General features: G+C 36.9%; 1 protein-coding gene across 3 annotated transcripts in view; it reads left to right on the forward strand.

The window, feature by feature from the left end:
- The first annotated feature begins 4,642 nt into the window (after window positions 1–4,642).
- LOC139133980 (zinc finger protein 160-like) overlaps window positions 4,643–19,018 on the forward strand; it is a 30,654-nt gene continuing 16,278 nt past the window's right edge. Inside the window, exons 1-3 of one of the 3 annotated variants that reach the window (XM_070700809.1) lie at window positions 4,643–4,846; window positions 6,756–6,872; window positions 10,518–15,075. In XM_070700809.1, coding sequence (XP_070556910.1) covers window positions 4,723–4,846; window positions 6,756–6,872; window positions 10,518–11,968 — 1,692 coding nt within the window. In that variant the 5' untranslated portion in view covers window positions 4,643–4,722 and the 3' untranslated portion in view covers window positions 11,969–15,075. Of the gene's footprint in view, window positions 4,847–6,755; window positions 6,873–10,517; window positions 15,076–18,004; window positions 18,640–19,018 lie in introns of those variants that run through there. The other 2 variants (XM_070700806.1, XM_070700808.1) reach the window with 2 other exon arrangements.

A 19,018-nucleotide genomic window follows, 5' to 3' on the forward strand; every position in this document is an offset into this window, starting at 1 on the left:
ATTTTTATATTGTCGGTCTTGTAATTTTTCACTAAATTGTGTGACTTTCTCTGTAAAATCGGTTTCGTTGTTGCATGTTCTGATGTATCATAATGTTTCACCTTTGATCAGACCTTTGAATGTTGCTGCCGGATGGCATGAGTTTCTTTGTAAGAACTGGAATGTATCTGTTGGTTTTAAGTGTGTCTTGGTGTTGGGAATGTTCTTTTGTGTTGTATCGACGACCTTTGTAGATAGTCAGGTCTAAATATTTGATTTCTTGAGAGGAGCTTTCAAACGAAAATTTGAAAATAGGATGCATTTTGTTGATGTTTGATATGAATTCATTGAGTTCGTGTTGTGTTCCGATCAAAATCAGGAAAACATCGTCCCTGAACCTCAGCCAGGTCGGCATTTGTTGTTTGTGTTTCTGTATTATTCTCATTTCTGTCTCGTGAAATGTAATATCTGCTATTTCCAGCGACGAGGGAGACCACATAGAGAGCATCCCATATTTGCCGGTACAATTCATCGTTTAATTCAAATGTGTTGTTTTTAAAGATTATTTTTAGCAGAGCTATCATGTATTTTGTACAGTAGTCTTCATAACAACATATAGCCCGTAACATCGAAATGACAAAAATCAAGCAAGCCTTGACAGAAAACTGAAATGAACTTGAAAAAGACGAAACACTAAATAAAAAACTGTTCCAAAATCAACCAATAATCGCATATAGAAGGAACAGAAATATAGGCAATACACTTATAAGTGCCAGACTTCACAAAAGCGACGACAGCTCGAACTCAGGTTCACACGAACCTACACAAACACAACAAGACCAACCAGTAGACATTCTAGCTTCCCTACTTGAACACCACATGTAAGTGGAACAATATACTACCAAATAAAAACAATCAACCATTCAACACGTCTCACCAATCAAGAATGAATTTCAAGCGACTGATGAAGAAAACTCTGTTTTCGAAATGCAGCGCCAACGGATCGCAGTGTCACACTTGTCTCTCCACTCCAGTGTGGAGTAACATCAAGACACGTAGATTACGGATACGTCTCACCATGGCTATAAGCAACACTTTTCTTAAAACAGCCAAACATGACATACACTTATATTATACACAATTTCATACATAAAACGCAAACACCCAAAATATGAACGATGTGTGGAGTTGCTTTCCCTTTACTACCTAACCTCGGAAATTGTGAAAATCCACATGAGCAACATGTTCTGGACGAAGAATGTGACAGTGATTATTTTTAATACATGTACAAATATGCAAATTATGGGACTTATGACCACTTGCCTATAATCTAGATATGATAGTTGGATTTCTAAACCACTAAAACATGGTGGTAGACACAGACATCACTAGTCTAGGTTTAATATTTAAGTAGTTATGGCCATTTTAAGTATATGGCGGCCATCTTGGACGCCATCTTGAAAATGATGCGTTTCCGGTGGTCAGATTTTGGTAGACTTTTACTATGTTATTAAGCACATTTGACTCTATCAAAACCGTTGAGAACCTTTTGTAGCAATTTTTTTGGTATAGTTATGGCCATTTTAAGTATATGGCGGCCATCTTGGACGCCATCTTGAAAATGACGCGTTTCCGGTGGTCAGATTTTGGTAGACTTTTAATATGTTATTAAGCACATTTGACTCTATCAAAATCCGTTGAGAAACCTTTTGTAGCAATTTTTTGGGGTAAGGTCTTTTTTTTTCATAAATGCAGCCGACTACCTGGGCAATGGTGTCACTTGTATATTTTGGCATAGATTGTGAACTAAATAAGGGTTTCAGGATGGTTGTTCACATAAGCAGATTACAATGTGTAAAATATGATTTTATTAATCATAATCGTTATATAGATATTAAATTAATAATCATAATTATCACAACAATGGGGTTTCTAGACGGTATTTACACAAAGTAGACGACATTGTTTGTAAAAAAAGGTTTAATATTCTGTAACATTCATATTAATAATTATTAATATTCATAAATATTTTTTATGACAATAATAGGAAAAATCATCACAAGTAATGCCTATTCGACCTGTGCCCCCCCTCCCCAAGCTGTAAATAACGCCGCGCCGGCTCCCTAAAGTACAGTAAATTGCTACAGGGAAGAACCTGCAATCTGTCGTTTCGATCGTTTTCGTTTGAGGTTATTAAGGATGGATTAAAACATTAAGATTTCAATTCAGATATTCCCTCTCGACTTCCAGTATTTGCACAGTTACGAGTGGTTAGATCACACGGAATAGAGTAATCTTGTTGTTGTTGTTGTTGTTATTGTTGTTGTTGATGGTGATGATGATGATGATGATGATGGTGACGATAATAAAAAATATTAAAAAACAATGTCATTCCTTGCTGTTGTTTGTCGATGTTTAAGATAATTGTAAAAGAAAACTGTAATCGAGACCAAAAACGACGTAGGTCGCCCAACGTCACTCCCGTCCTATTATAATAATATAATAGGACGGGAGTGACGTTGGGCGACCTACGTCGTTTTTTGGTCACGATTACAGTGTTTTTTACAATTATCTACAACATCAACAAACAACAGCAAGGAATGACATTGTTTTTTAATATTTTTTAATATCGTCATCATCATCATCATCATCACCATCAACAACAACAACAATAACAACAACAACAACAACAACAACAACAACAACAAGATTACTCTATTCATTGTGGTTAAATGCATACCACGCGTGGCCACTATGTATCTAACCACTCGTAACTGTGAGTATTTGTGAGTCCAGTCTTGCGGTATACGGTAAGGGAGCGTCAGTTATTATGACCGGGGGTAGGCCGGCAAAATCCAAGGGGGGGGGGGTGTCACCTCAAATTTGAAAACTGCAAAGGGGGTCATGTATTTTTCAAACAGCTCAGAGGGGGGGGGTCACTTAATTTTCATAAGTATCCGTCCCGTCAAAAAGCAGTTTCAGTGTTCAGAAATATTTGGGAGATAAAAATGATTTGTTGCATGATTTCATTCTCTGAAGTTATTCACCTGTATATCTGAACAAAAGTATAATTATCTGTCACATGAACATCTTGACTTGACAACTCTGAGGCTTGTTTTATTGTAAATCAAGCTCACTGCACTGAGGGCAATGAACAATTCCTATTACTTACATATTAGAGATATAGCAAGTTTTGTCAGGAAATTGTTAACAGTTACCTGTACTGAGACTACTAGTACCATGAAAAGTTAAATAATACTTTTAGGTGAAATTCCAATATCATAATTGTTGTCCACATCTGAACTTTTAAATACCCTATTCAAATCAAGTACATTTGTATCAATTATCACACACCTATAAAAGCACAAATTAATTTAGTTTAGCATTGTAAAAAAATTATTCTTAGTTTTCTCATAGACTCTAATGTATAGTGAATCAGCATTTCGATGAAATTCCAAAATCTAATTTCTTGCACACATATCAACCTTTAACCATACTAGGCTAACCAAGTACTTTAAAATGAATTATCAAATGTCTATAAATACACAGACTTTGATAGTTTTGTATTGGAAAAAAATATTTTCCTCATAGACTCCCATGTACAGTATATCTACATTTTGGTATAATTCCAAAATCCAATATCTTGCGAACACATCCATTTGTTACCACCCTAATCTAATCAAGTACATTGATATCAATAATCGAGAGTTCATAAATACATGGGTTTACCTATTTTTGTATTCGAAAAAAATTATTCATACTTTCCTCATAGACTCCCATGTATAGTGGATGAACATTTTCAGTGAAATTCCATAATCAGATTTCTTGTACACATAATATGCACCTTTAACCATGATCATATTCTAATCAAGTACAATTGAACGTCTGTATATGCACAAGTATACCAAGTTTTTCATTGGAAAAAAAATTATTCACAATTTTATCATTGACTCCCATGTATAGTGGATGAACATTTTTGGTGAAATTCTAAGGTCAAACTTTTTGTCCACATGCCAGTTGTAACAACCCTATTTCATTTAAGTACATTTATGTAAATTATCAAATATCTATAAATGCATAGATATAGTTTTGCATTGAGAAAGTATTACATAGATTCCTCATACATGTATGAGAAAATATATGTATACCATGTATAGTGAATCAACATTATCAACAGCTGATTTTTAATTAAATCCAAATATCAAAATATGTACACACACGCTTGCGCAAAAATATTGCGATCAACCGGTAATTTCTGTCCAACCCCTTTGAGGGGTTATTTCAAAATTATAGCAAGTCAAAATGGGAAATCTGAGCATTAACACCTTTTGAGTTTGTAAAGAAGGTCATTTGACAAAACCTAAGCTCTTTTTTGGGGGGATTCTATCGCTCCATACCCCTGAGTTGTTTGTGTGTGCAGCTAATTTACTCAAGGAATGTGGGGGGGGGGGGGGTCATGAATTTTTTTTATCTTGAAAGGGGGGTCATCAATTTTTTGGTACAATGGGTAGGGGGATGCACTTATTTTGACTGATGCGCAGGAAGAATTTGCCGGCCCACCCCCGGCCATAATAACTGAACGCTCCCTAAATCGTGATCATGTGAGGGAGTTCCGCTGTGCATAGCGCCCTCAGCGGATCTTTCAAGTTCAGTTGACAGGTCAAAAGTCCAAGGCTGAGAGGTTGCTCTCGAGGAGCCGCAGCTTCGGTGTTTTTGAGGCAAAATTCGACCTGTAAGATTGAAATGGCGGAAATAATGGACACGGGCTATCTTCTTCTGGATTTAGAGGCCAGTGAGAGAACAGGATGCAAAGGTGGCGGTGTCAGTGCATTCAGCAACAGCTGCGGTGTTCTATTTAGTCCACAAGGTATCCACAGTCTGTATTCTATTCCGCTCGCTCTGCGTCTATTCGCCCCAAAGACCTGTGTACATACGCCTGAGTTATGTATCAGGTTTGCTGCGAATCCGTAGCCTCTACCACTCGGGTAGGTTGGTCATTGGAGCACTCCCAGCAGAACACGTCAAGGAGTGGCAGGGCTCGTTTTCGCAGCAAGTATCAGGTATGAATTTTGAGAATGATAGGGAACGATCAATGCTAATTTCCGAGGATACCGCAACATTGGCACTTTAGGCGTAATCGGATAATAAGTTAGTCTGTTAACACCGGTTGTGAAGTGGCCGATGCCCGACATGCTTTATCGGATACTAGTAATATATCAGTATATCATTGATGGTGCAAATACAGCGTTCTGATTGGTCGAGACGCGAAAAGAACCGTGGTATATTGGCGATATACCACGGCTGGCATGCGCACTAGCTCTCGGCTTGAGGAAAGTCATTTTATTACGTTACGTTACAGTGCCAGAATTTCAATATACTGATATAATTGCAATAAATCACACCCTGCGACGGTATACCACTCGATTTTGACCATTTCACTTCATTATCATATATGCACTCGCCATCGCTCGTGCATATATGTCATGAACTGGTCAAAATCTTGTGGTATACCATCGCTGGGTGTGCTTTATTGCTTAAATATCGGATAAAATCGATAATAACGTCCACCTTCTATTAAAGTTAGAGTCTAACATTACAGACAGTAGAAGGGTTGGTAGGCGGCTGACGCCCCATTTGTTAGATGATATTATTGATATTATCCGATATTATCCGATAAGACAACAAGTCTGGCAAGAGCCACTGCTCCACTCATCTAATATTTTAGTATTTTTTATTTTTTTGAGGGGGGGGGTCATATTTTATGATTGATAAATTTAAGGGGGGTCAAATTTTATAAATTTAATTTGGAGGGGGGGTCGCTTTTTGCATTTCATTTGTAGCTTAAATTCAACTGACCTCCCCTCCTTGTAAAAAACGAAGGCTCCCTAAAAGGGATTTTCTTATGAGCTTTAATAACAAGACTGTGATCATATAATATGAGTGGACTCAATCTGTTACTAACAATGTTCAAACAAAATTTGTGTCCACTTACCTTCAATCTTGCCCATACATGATTCTGAAAATTATGTGATTTAATCTGTAGCTACATGTACTGTAGGCTGCATTCCCAAAATACATGTACTGGGTGGCATGGTGGTGGGGGCTTGATGAATTGAAGAGGTTTTGAAAGTTCTGAGGGTAGTAGAGAGGGAATTAGAATGATCTTCAGTGAGATCTGAACTCAATTTGTTTACATTTTCAGATCCCACAGTGTGGTATTGCAATTCATATAAAATGAATGAATGACATTATGTCATCCAGTGGCTCTATGTTAACATTCAGTAAACAAATCAGGGAATCATTTTATAAAACAAAACTACAAGTAAAAGAACTAAACAGCTATTTACAGGAACACATTCTAATGAAAAGGACTGATAAAGATTGGCAAAGTTACAGCAATAAGATGCCACTTTTAGCAAGAGCACGTCATTTTAGACTTCCAGAGTTTTATCATTTGTGAAGTGTTATATTTTCATATTGCTCAGTTATCTAATAACTTATAGAACTATATGTTAAAAAAGTTATAAAGTTTACAAGTAAGTGATGAAAGAGGTGTGCCAACAGTGTCATGAATTATGTATGTTGAGGTTACTGTAAGATTCCAGCTTTGTTTTTAAACTCAGTTGTTCAGGAGCACATTGTTATGGTGTTTATATTTTTCAGTGAATGTGACCATATCTGATTATTTTCTCTTGTTTCGGTTAGGGAAAATTATTGATTAGGTACTTTTGTTACTCTGTAGCTTCGAAACATTGAAACATTTGTATTACTTTCAGAGTGTCGTTCAATTTTCAAAGCTGTCAAACATTTTGACAAAATGCATGAGCTTGTGGAACCATTTGAGACACTGACTGAAAAAATGTGTCAACAATATCAAGACAATGCAATGAAAGGTAAGGGTTTGTTTTTATACAGGACAGTTGTTGAGTTTTGTTTGCTGTGTTTATATGTGTGCATTTGTTTGTGTGTTTTGATCTGTCGACACAAGAACGTGCCACATAGTGCACATGTCTACATCATTTTGTTTTTCAATGCACCCTTATACTATGGCTGCCATATTTAGCTCACTTGTTCACACACGTGAGCTTATGTCGCAGCGATGTCTGTCTGTGTGTCTGTGTCTGTCTTTGTGTCTATCTGTCTGTCTGTCTGTGTGCTTGATATCTCAAAAACGGCTCATCAGATCAGAATCAATGGCAATTGGTTTGCAAATGGCAAGAAATGATTAGGTTTTGGTGGGTGTGGCTCTTTTTTTAAAGGGGAAGTTCACCAAGGATGATTTTTACATATGTGGTAGCTCTGTGGTCATTTACCCAGGAAAAACTATTTTCACCATTTATAACTCGCAAGATTTTTTACAAAAACCGTTAAAATAGTACAGGAAATTGCCCATGTAATTTGAATCATGGGAAAAAAAGCTCCAAGCTTGGAGCTTGCATAATGTGATATGGAAGGGACCATATACGGACGGGTATGGCCCCCAAATTGTCCACTCACAGTAACACAGTGGTAAACAGCAACACAAAATCTGACAGTGGACAGTTTATTAAAAGTGAATCATCTTGTATGCAAGGATACTAAGTATAAACAAAAGTTATGTAAATACGCACAGACTTGTTTAAGCATGGATGAGTGGACAATGCCATACCCATGGGATAATGGTCCCTTCCATATCACATTATGCAAGCTCCAAGCTTGGCGCTTTTTTCCCATGATTCAAATTACATGGGCAACTTCCTGTACTATTTCTATCGGTTTTTGTAAAAAATCTTGCGAGTTATAAATGGCGAAAATAGCTTTTCCGGGGTAAGTGACCACAAAGCTAGCACATATGTAAAAATCATCCTTGGTGAACTTCCCCTTTAAGGGTGGGGCTTTGGTTGAGCAGTTTTGACTGTGATGTCTTTGCTAAATTGCTTCGCTTTGTGAGTTTGAATCCCATCGAGAAATGTCAATTCTCAATCCCTGGTTTTTGGATTTAGCTCTTGTTGACATTGAGTATTTACGTTGTGGTAGCCCTTTGTTTTCCATTGAAATTTTTATCAAGTTGGTTAAAAGTTCTACCCTAGAATAAAAGGATGCCAGCGTTTTACAGTCTCAGTATGCCAAAAGATCATTTGGTGGTGTCACAAAACCCACCCCATGAGTACATGCACGGATTGAAATATATAAGCCGGAGTTACACGTGTATTTTTTTAAACTTTAGGGGATCCGATTAGTCACTCTGTAAATATTCCTTATTAGCAAAGTAAACGTGATCATGTTTACACGTCAGTCAAAAAGGTATAAATTTAGTTAAGGTCAAGTGCCCTCAGCGGTATTCACTGGGGAAAAATACAATCACTAGCTTGCAATGGCAGACACAAACATTGGACAGCTGCTGTCTTCGCTCTTTTTGATCAACCGATCAAGATGCCTTTTATGGAGAGTCGTGTCACCTGACAGCAGCCTTTAATGGTTTCATCAAAGCACGGTCCCTGAGGAATCTATTTTTAGAATCACCAATCAATGCTTACAAGAGAAACAAAAATTTAAAAGACACATTAGTCAAAACAAAATTTACAGAAGTAAATAAACAAAAAAACAAACAAACTGGATCCCCAGATGGATTTACAATGCGATCCAAACATTGATATAGTTTCTTTCCTACTTGAAGAACAAGAACACTGAATTCACTTTAAAAAATTGACAAACACAAAATGAAAAATTCGAAAAAATTTACTCTGCCACTGATGAGAATCCACACTCAGGTTTCGAAACGCAAGCCACAAAGGGCCACTCTATCAACTCTTGTAACACTATAGGTCCAGCTGCGTCTTGCCATGAGCTTTCCCCACACAAACAAAACACTATTGTACACATTAAAATAAACTTCCCTACACAGATCCCAAATAAAACAAACATCAATGCAACACAAACTTTCAGATAGTAAGGTGGGGAACCTCTTTCCCAGTTTTATGCAAGCCAGAAGACAGGATTTAGTTCCAGGGCTCGAAATTAGCGGTATTCCCGCGTCCACAGACTACCAACTTTTCCCTGGGGCTACCAAAACCCATGAAATGGTAGCCCACACAGACTATCAAAGCCCGGGACATGAAATTACTTAGTGGACGACATGTTGATCGCTGTGAGATGACCGACGCTCATACAGTCAACCCAGCTAGACATAAAAAGGCCATACTATGACTTTATTATGCAATTAAGAGGCGACAGTGCAGTCAAGTTTTTTGCGACAAACTTTCAATAAAATATCATTATCTGAACTGATGTACCAGGATGACAGGCTCGGGAAATGATGGCCAAAATTCATTTTCATAGTTATTTAATCACAATGCAACAATCACAATGAAACACAAAATTATTCAAACTGCAAAGAAAAAGCTGTCGGGCCATCCACAAATTACGCTTTCCGAAGTGTACGAGATCATCCCATGATAGTGTATCGTGGAGAAATTAAAATTGCCAAAATAGCCACGAAAGTATTTGGAACATGACTGTACCGAGTTGTCATCCTGAAATTCTATTTTTAGCTATGTTATGTTTACAAGTGCTGAGTGAAAAGTCGTTGTCATGGCGAACATCAAACTTTGCATATAAGCTGAGTCTGCGTATGTGTGAATAGGTCGTCAAACTTCGAGGCGTAACCATTATCCACTACACATGCTATACCGTTCTCCTAGGGCTATGATCTGCAGGTAATGATGTCAAATGACTAGAAAATTCACTTCCGGGATAGAATCATGCAAAATAAATTTTTCATTGTCTAGATATAAATAAAAATACCCTTTACAAAAAAACCTCTTCATTCATGCAGGGGCTACCAGACCTTGTCGCTGGGCTACCAACTTCAGAAAATGGTAGCCCAATGGGACTACCAGGCAAAAAAGTTAATTTCGAGCCCTGAGTTCGGCATTTAGTTCATCGTTCTGGTCACACGTACGTGCACAGAGGCCATTGTTTAGTATGGAGAACTGAACCTGAATCAGCCCTCCAACACCGAATTTATTTTAACTTTTTGTTAGTTTGTTGTTGTCTGGTCACACGTCCAACTGACACAGGTTTAAATTTAATCCAGTGTGAGCTCTGAAGTAAATATGCACGTGTAAACCCCACTATACATGTATTTCTATGTGCATCTGCGCACTTAGTTTGGTTTGTCTCATGGCCCAATCAAATTAAAGGTTTTACCTATTAACCTAAGAAAAAGTTGATAAATAACCTGTGCCTACCATATAAGGAAATTGGCTGACTTTGCACTCCTTAAACTTTGTGTTGTTTACTCAGAACTATTTTAGGCAAAGTGTGCCCAGAAATGCATTTGTTTGCCTCCCTTGTATGAAGAATGAACGCCAAAACTTATTCTTGAATTAAAGATTCGTATCTGATAAAATCCATGACAAATGTCCAAGCTTTGTCCAATATCATGTAAAGTCATCAATAACATCAAAGTTTACATCTCTCTGTCCCAAGTGTGCTTTATGGAGCCCTGTTACTGCCATACTCTACTGAGCTGTGTTGTACTACTCTCTCTCTAACAGATGGATCAACAATTTTACAGAGCCTTGTGCAACATGGGCTGATTACATTGGAATGTGGTATGTTCAACAGAGAGAACATCAACAAAGACCTGAATCCGCAGCATGAAGGGGATCGTATTGAACACCAAGCTTCCTTGAGTTTGGTGGAGTGTCATTCTCATAATGGGGACAACAATGATGTTGAAATCAGCAATGAGTGTGATAAAATTTATATGAACTACAGCAATGAAGGAGCAGGTAGCTTGAACTATTCAGGCACGCAACTAAGTGGATGCAGAGAACATGTTGATACCTTCAGACACAACAGTTATCTCAAGGGGCCTGCATCAATCCATTCTGATCTCTCACCATTCCAACGCAGTGAGTGTGGTAAAACATTAAATGAGAATCTTGAGACACATATGTTATCGAACTCAAATATCAATTCAAGTGAAAACAAAGAGCGTGGCCAAACATTTACTCAAAACTGTAACCTGATCAATGCTGATTTCAAACAACTTGTATGCAAAGAGTGTGGTAGAAAATTTGCATATAAGAGTACTCTTAAAACACACATGTTGAAATACTTGAATATAAGACCATATGAATGCAATGAGTGTGGCAAAACATTCACTCAAAAGAAAGATCTTAGGAGACATGTAATGATCCATTCTGATGTCAGACAACATGAATGCGAAGAGTGCGGTAAAAAATTTACCCAAAAGACTCATCTTAAGACTCATTTATTGATCCATTCCACAATACCAATACCAAGACAATACCAATGCAAAGAGTGTGGTAAAAGATTCTCCCGGTTGCACTACCTTAAAGCACATATGATTATCCATTCAAAGATCAAACCATACCATTGCAATGTGTGCGGCAAAACATTTAATTATAATGTGAGTCTTAGAAGACACATGTGTAACCATTCAAATATCAGACCATATGAATGCAATGAGTGTGATAAAGCATTCATATTCAAGTCCAGTCTAAACACACATATGTTGACTCACTCAAAGACAAGACCACATAAATGCAAAGAGTGTGGTAAAACATTTAAAATGAAAGAGGGTCTTAACCACCATATGGTGGTCCATTCTGCTGTCAGACCACATGAATGTAAAGAGTGTGGTAAAACATTCAAACAGAAGTCCTGCCATAAGATGCACATGTTGACCCACTCAAATATCACGCCCTACAAATGCAACGAGTGTGGTAAAACATTTAAAAGGAATTCAGGTCTTATCAGTCATATGATGATTCATTCTGGTGTCGGACTGCACAAATGTAAAGAGTGTTCTAAAACATTCACACAGAAGGGCAATCTTAGTAAGCATATGTTGACCCACTCAGAGATCAGACATGAATGTAAAGAGTGTGGTAAAAGATTAAAAAGGAAGGACAGTCTTATCAGTCATATGTTGATCCATTCTGGTGTCAGGAAGCATGAATGTAAAGAGTGTGGGTAAAACTTTCAGCCAGAATAGCAATCTTAAAGTGCACATGTTGATCCATTTGAAGAACAGACCACATAAATGCGAAGAGTGTGGTAAAACATTCACACAAAAGGGCAATCTTCAAAAGCACATGTTGACCCACTCAAACATCAGACCACATGAATGTAAAAAGTGTGGTAAAACATTCAAACAGAAAAGCACTCTTAAAAGACATATGATGATCCATTCTGGTTTAAGACCACATGAATGTGACAAGTGTGGTCAAGCATTTACACAGAAGAGCAGGCTTAAAGATCACATGTTGACCCACTTTAAGATCAGACCACATAAATGCAAAGAATGTGGTCAAACATTCACACAAATGAGAAATCTTAAAAGCCACATGTTGACCCACTCAAACATCCGACCATGACCACATGCGTGTAAATGTAAAGAGTGTGGTAAATCATTCGCACATAAGAGCAGTCTTAAAAAGCACATGATGACCCACTAAAAGATCACGTGAACACAACAGCTCAAATACCAGTCTACTCTGTAAATACAAAGACCATGGTGAAACTTTACCTCGAAAATTGTTGAGACACACATTGATCAAATTTGATGTCAGTTAATACCAATGCAGTTAGCGTCATACACCATTCACACAGGAGGGCAGTGTTGAGAGACATACCGGTATAATAACCCTTCAAAGAGGAGACTTCATGAATGCAAAGAATGATGTAAGACATGATGCAAAAGCTTTTCACATGTACAATGTCATTAAAGGACAATCTTGATACACATGAACCAAGCTTTTCACATGTACAATGTCATTAAAGGACAATCTTGATACACATGAACCAAGCCACCGAATGAATGCAAAAAGTGTGGGGCTGAGGAGAGATAATGTGCCTTATGATATACATCTTTATCTTGTTAAATATCAAGTTTTGCTAATTTTAAGAGAATGGGAGAAATAGTCCCAACAAAAAAAACTTCTTGATATATTGAGGTGTACACACTTGAATATCTGACCTCATAAAAAAGTAGAGTGTTGGTGACCATTTGCCCGACGTCAGGAGTGAGGGTCTCCTGCCCTGAGGGTAAATAATCCCTTGTTTGGGCAATAATGGTGTTATTACATACATCTCTTACATAGTTTTCACTCAATATATGTTTGGTACAGATGTTGATCTTCCAGTAGTGTAATAGTAGTGCAAAGATATGTAGCAGTATAATGTCAATTAACTGCTGATTTGCATATTTAATGAATTTCTGTAATTAGGCTGATGTGTCGAGAAATGGTTCATCAAATTTCATGAACCTCGGTACAGATGTTGAGCTCATATTGCTTTAACAGTGAATAAAGATATTTATCAGTGTAATGTTAATAAATTTTTAATCTGCATATTCAATGAACTTTCCTAATTAGCGTGGTATGTCCAGCAATACTGCATCAAATTTGAGGAAACTCGGTACAGATGTTGATCTTTCAGTGCTGCCATACAATTTAATGATACTTAGCAATATTGTTTAAATCAATTGCTAATTTGCATACATAATGAATTTTGTTTGTAGGGTGAATGTCCAGGACTGCATCAAGTTTTATGAAATGTGGTACATGGGATAATCTGTCAGTGTTATAATAGAATTAAGAAAATGTTTTGCAACAACATGTCGATTAATTACTAATTGACTTATTTAATTACCTTTTGTCAAAGGTGGCAGCCCAGATGGCTTTTACATTTTCACCACCAAGGAACTCATTCTTGGCCATTTAGCCCCATCTGTATTATTTTTAATCACAGACCAAATAAATGAACCGGACTCTATCTTCACTGTCTGAAGACTTGTAATCAAAGTACCCATTAATAAGTGGGGACTGTGTCATCAACGATGACTTGTTTTGACAATAAATAACTAACTAATCCGTGCTTTTATAAGTGTTTGACAATTGATACAAATGTATTTAATCAGAATAGGGTGTTTTAAAGGACAGATGTGAACAACGAATATGACATTTGAATCTCACCAAAAATATTAATTCACTTCTCATGGTAGTCTAGGGGTGAACTATTTAACACAATTATGCAAAACTTGCTATATCTATGCATTTATAGGTAAATATTGTTAAATAGTGACTTTTAGGCTGTAAGAAGTTTCTTGAGAAACAATAAAGTGCTCTCTGTACTACGATAAGCCAAACTACCGGTATAAGTGTAGGTAATTAGAAATGGTACAGTTATTGTCCCTTTTGACTTTGAGTAGCTGATTGTACTGCATGTAGTTGATAGAATTATTTGTGAAATGTTATCTTTTTTCATCTTCTTACTTGAAATCTTGCACAAAAATGATTATTTGTAAATGTTGACATATTTCCTTAAAGTCCAAAGGTTAAATGAGAAATAATATGTCAATTAAGATATTATTGATATGGACTGTGACATGCAGGGGGAGGGTCACTGGTTTTTGCACATGGAAATTGGCGAGGGTCAGTTGGTCAGCAGTTCTATCAATCACATTACATACTTTTGAGTTTGAAGATGGAGGGTCACATTTTAGAAAGGGAAATCAGAGGGAGAGTCATATTTTAGAATGGAGCATCAGGGGAGGGTCACATTTTACATAATGGACAATCCTCTCATAATAACTTAGGCTCCCTTATTAATGCAGTAGATAGAGAAGGACGCTAGTTTCATCATAGTGTAGTCAAAATATGATATATTGGAATTATGATGAAATCTACAATTTTGTATCTTTTGGGCAGGCTAGGGGACCATTTTTACTAGAGAACAGGATGAAGGACAGCATTTGTATGGTGCACAGTACAATAAATTACCCACAATTCTGTTTGATTTGTATCCATGAAGGTTACTTTTCTAAAACCTTTTTCAGTTCTGCATGTAAGCACTAATGTTTAGCATCAGAATAATCGTTAAATAATATCTAGTAAAAGTACGTTTAGAAATTTCAGCAAAAATTTCAAAATAACCATTAAACAACCATGGAAGTCATGTTCTGTAGGTACTACAAATGCCATACTTTTTAGGCAGCAAGCTATGACGAACTGAAGGGGTCATTCTCTGAGAAAACTTAGAATGTAAATTTCTTTTGTCATTTCCATTGGAAAAAATCAATATCCTTTTGTTTCAAAAAACAGGTGCAACTGATCTCCCTACTTTCCATCATATTATTCTGTATGGCTGAAAACACAGTCAGTGGAAAATTTTACAAAAATGCTATCTCCACTCTCAATCTTGCATTATTTTCCAAATCATTTAAAATGACAATTGAGAAGAATGGTGTCCTTAAAAGTACGTTTTCAGAATTTTTACAACTAGTCTATGAATTTGTCTACTCATGGAAGACCTGGTAGACTTCTCTGGGGAATCTCTGAGGATACAAATCGCAATGAATTATGGGAAATTTACAGTACTGTGTGGTGGAATAGAGTGCACGACAGTTTTTCACTGCAAAAGTGGTGCAAAGTACTGTGTACGTAATTAAAGATCACTCAAAAACTGATTGCATTTGTTGAAAGAGTTGTTCACTTTTATGCTACGATTTGTTAGCAACATTTCTGTTAGTCAATAGCCCTACAAATATGTCATGAGTGCTTGGCACAAGGCTATCTCACAGAGGCAGCACAGCCAAGCACTCCCAATATACATGTAATACTACTGGCCAATAATACTTCTTTATTTTATCGCAACCCAAATTAATAATGAACTGACCAAACCCAAGAGTGCAAATGGTTTGAATTTGATGGAAAATTGTCAATGATGGATTCTTATTTGATCAGCAACGTTACAAATAGTCTGCACTCACAAACATCTCTGAAGGGGGTGGGGGAATCCAAAAGAAATTCTTTTTCCACCAAATGCTCCAAAAAAAACTCAAAACATGCTCATATGACATATTTCTCTTACAGGAAAACTTGGTCTTGTAAAACAGAAAAACAGCAATCACATTCAAAAAAAAAAATTGGGAAAACGGATGACTTCCCTCACTTGTCAGGAAAACAGAAATAATTAATATACCGCGGCGGTAATCGTATAGAAGATAATACCTGTACATGTACCTTTTGACGTAAGACCAGTCTTTCAGTGTGTTTTGTTCTGTGTTTCTTGTTCTCCTGACAGCATGCCAGACTAGATATATTCTCTTTGGCAAACAGTAATTATTGTTATTGATGACAAACGAATACTTGTCAAATTATGGCAAGGAATGTCAAAGAAGGATTTTTTCTGTTGCCAAGAAGTTTACTAGTCCTATTAGACTATTTTCATGGTCCCCACCAGATTATGCAATACTGCATACTTCTTTTTTTTTAAAAATTGTACAACTTCAGTAAGACACCGTTTCTTTTCATTTCCATTATTGTACATACTGTGAAGCATCTGGTAAAGCAAAGCATTCCAGTTCAACTTGTGTGTTTGCCAGCTGTGCTATATTGTGAATATAGCACGGCCATGTTCACGTCTCAACCAAGCAATTAGATCGCTGTATTTGTTCCATCTATATACTGGTATGATATAACACACAATATATTAGCTACTACCGGTAATTTATAGTTAAGACTCATACTGACTGTATAAAACACAGATTATTGACAAGCTGAATACTTGATATTTATGGAGAAAGCAAGAAACTGACCCAAAAATACAGATAAATATGATCAAAATTATTACTGTCCCTTTCATTCACCAATGAAAATAAAGGTTGTGATTTACAAGGTGTTATAAGGGTATTTAAATAAAGCATGATTTATGAGATGAATGTTTTTAAAGAACAAGTACTTCAAAGAAGCACCTTCAATCTGCGGTAATCATCCTTAGTGAAAGTTTCGACCAAGCAGGTAACTTTTGTATAGTTTTAATCATTTGTGAGTAATTTAGTTTCTATTGAATAATTTTGGTTGCAATTGAACTCCATATTGCAAATGTCTTCACTGTCTGTGTGTGGTAATGTCTACTGTAACGGTATGTATGTCTGTGTGTGTGTCATAATCGTACAAATTGGCGCAACGATTTATCCAGCAGCAATTCCTCTAGATTTGGACTATAACAACACTGGCGCCACAAAATACCAGCATGGTATCGACCACGACCAAGCCCTGATCTTAGAGTGCATTTTATGGAGAAGTGTTGTAAAGAATATATTTTGCGCAAATCCAAGCATCCAGACCCAGCTCCAATCTTACCCATTTATTTCGTGCAGACCTTTCATGTAAAAAATGTAGTAAATGTTAAGAATGTACTAAATGTAAAGAGTGTATCTCGTGCAAGCCATCTAGATCTAGCCTCGACCTTAGAATGTATTTCGTGTAGATTGTAAATGAAAAAATGTTAAATCGGCAACTAAAGACCGTAGCTCAGATATCTTGGTGAAAACCCTGTAATGATACCCATCCAAATTAAACAATACTACCGGTATATGGATGGATACTGGTTACAGAGTGAGCTTTTATATCTGTATATTTTGTTGTGACTTTGAGTTTCATGTTTTTTGTTTAACTTTTTTAACAGTCATGAGATAACCGATAACTGATGATAATCTAGGATTTGAAAGGTCTTTGTTATTGCTGTATTTTTGTAAATTGTTCAAATACATGTATTGATATTTAACTTTTCTAAGTGGTGGGGGGTGGGGGGGGGGGTTCAGTCAAAATTTCTGTGTTAGAGAGGATGGTTACTCAAATTCATCATGGTTGGCAGGGGGCTTACTCGCAATTTCGGAGTTTACGATGAAATTCCTCCGACCCCAAGACTGTAAATAATGACAGTTAATAGTTATACAGAGAAGAACCTGCAGTCTGTCGTTATCATTGTTAGAAAAGCAACAGAGAAACTCTACCATTGTGAAGACAACAGGATGTCTTGAAAAGAGGGATGAAAATTACTTTAAGAAATATGGATGTCTGAAAAACAATTCTAGATACTGATGGCAAATTGTAAATGATTAGAAAACAAGTTTTAAAAAATCTGATGAGTAGGTTTTACTAATTTACAAAATTGAACACCGTTGGATAATTATGAAAATGTCCAATAAATACGCAGCTGCAGGTTTCGCTGATAAGCTGAGCGCTAAATCTTCAACATGATAAATCTAAAAACAAGATTGGAATAGATGAAAAGAGCAAATTAAAGTACTGCAAAAAATATAAAAATTTTAATATTGTACAATATTGTTGGCTTAAAATGTTTGGCCATATGATAGCAGAGTGCTTGAGCAATATTTCTCAAGGTTATTAACGGTGGATTAAAAAAGTAAGATTTTAATCCAGCTATTCCCCCTACAGTATTTGTGAGCCATGCAGAAGTATACATACGGCAACCCTCGTAACAGTGATGTGAGGGAGTTCCTCTGTGCAAAGCGCCCCCAACGGATCTTTCAAGTTAAGTTGACGGTTCAAAGTTCATATAATGATATGACCGTGCACGAGACCGTGCACGGGAAGCTGAGGAAAAACCTAGTATAGAGGTTGCTCTCCAGAAGCCGTATACCGTGAGCTGCGGTGTGACGCAATCTCAGAAGTGTACTTAACGTCTCTCTGAAACATTTTTGCAGCAAAATTCGTACTGTAAAGATGGAATCGGCGGGAATATTGGACAATTTAGAGGCCAGTGAGAGAACACGCAATGGTGGCGGTGGCACTGGCAGTGCATTCAACTACAGCTGCGGTGTTCCATTAAGTCCACAAGGTATTCATTCATTTATTATGGTTGGACAGTCTCATATCATTACGTTTACTTTTTAGTATGTCCCACACAAGTTCTGTAGATAACATTGTCGATAAAAAGAACCGACTCATTTGAGTGAAATACTAATCATGTAACACTCTAGCCCTACGAGTATGGCGAGACGCCGAGAGTGTCCGGCTTTGGCTACGCCGCCTCCCACGTTAGCTAAAGCCGGACACTTGCTCTGAGAAGTGGTAGGGGTGTGCGGCCGCACGTAAAAAACCAGGGGCCCATTTTAGACCTAAAATCTCATTATTTTAGGACCCCAGTTTAGACCTTATGACCTTTGACCCAGGTCAAAAATCATAGTGTCAAAATTTGCAAAAACGTAATCAGGTAA

This window comes from Ptychodera flava, chromosome 5, assembly GCF_041260155.1.
Source record: "Ptychodera flava strain L36383 chromosome 5, AS_Pfla_20210202, whole genome shotgun sequence".
NCBI classification, from domain to species: Eukaryota; Metazoa; Hemichordata; class Enteropneusta; family Ptychoderidae; genus Ptychodera; species Ptychodera flava.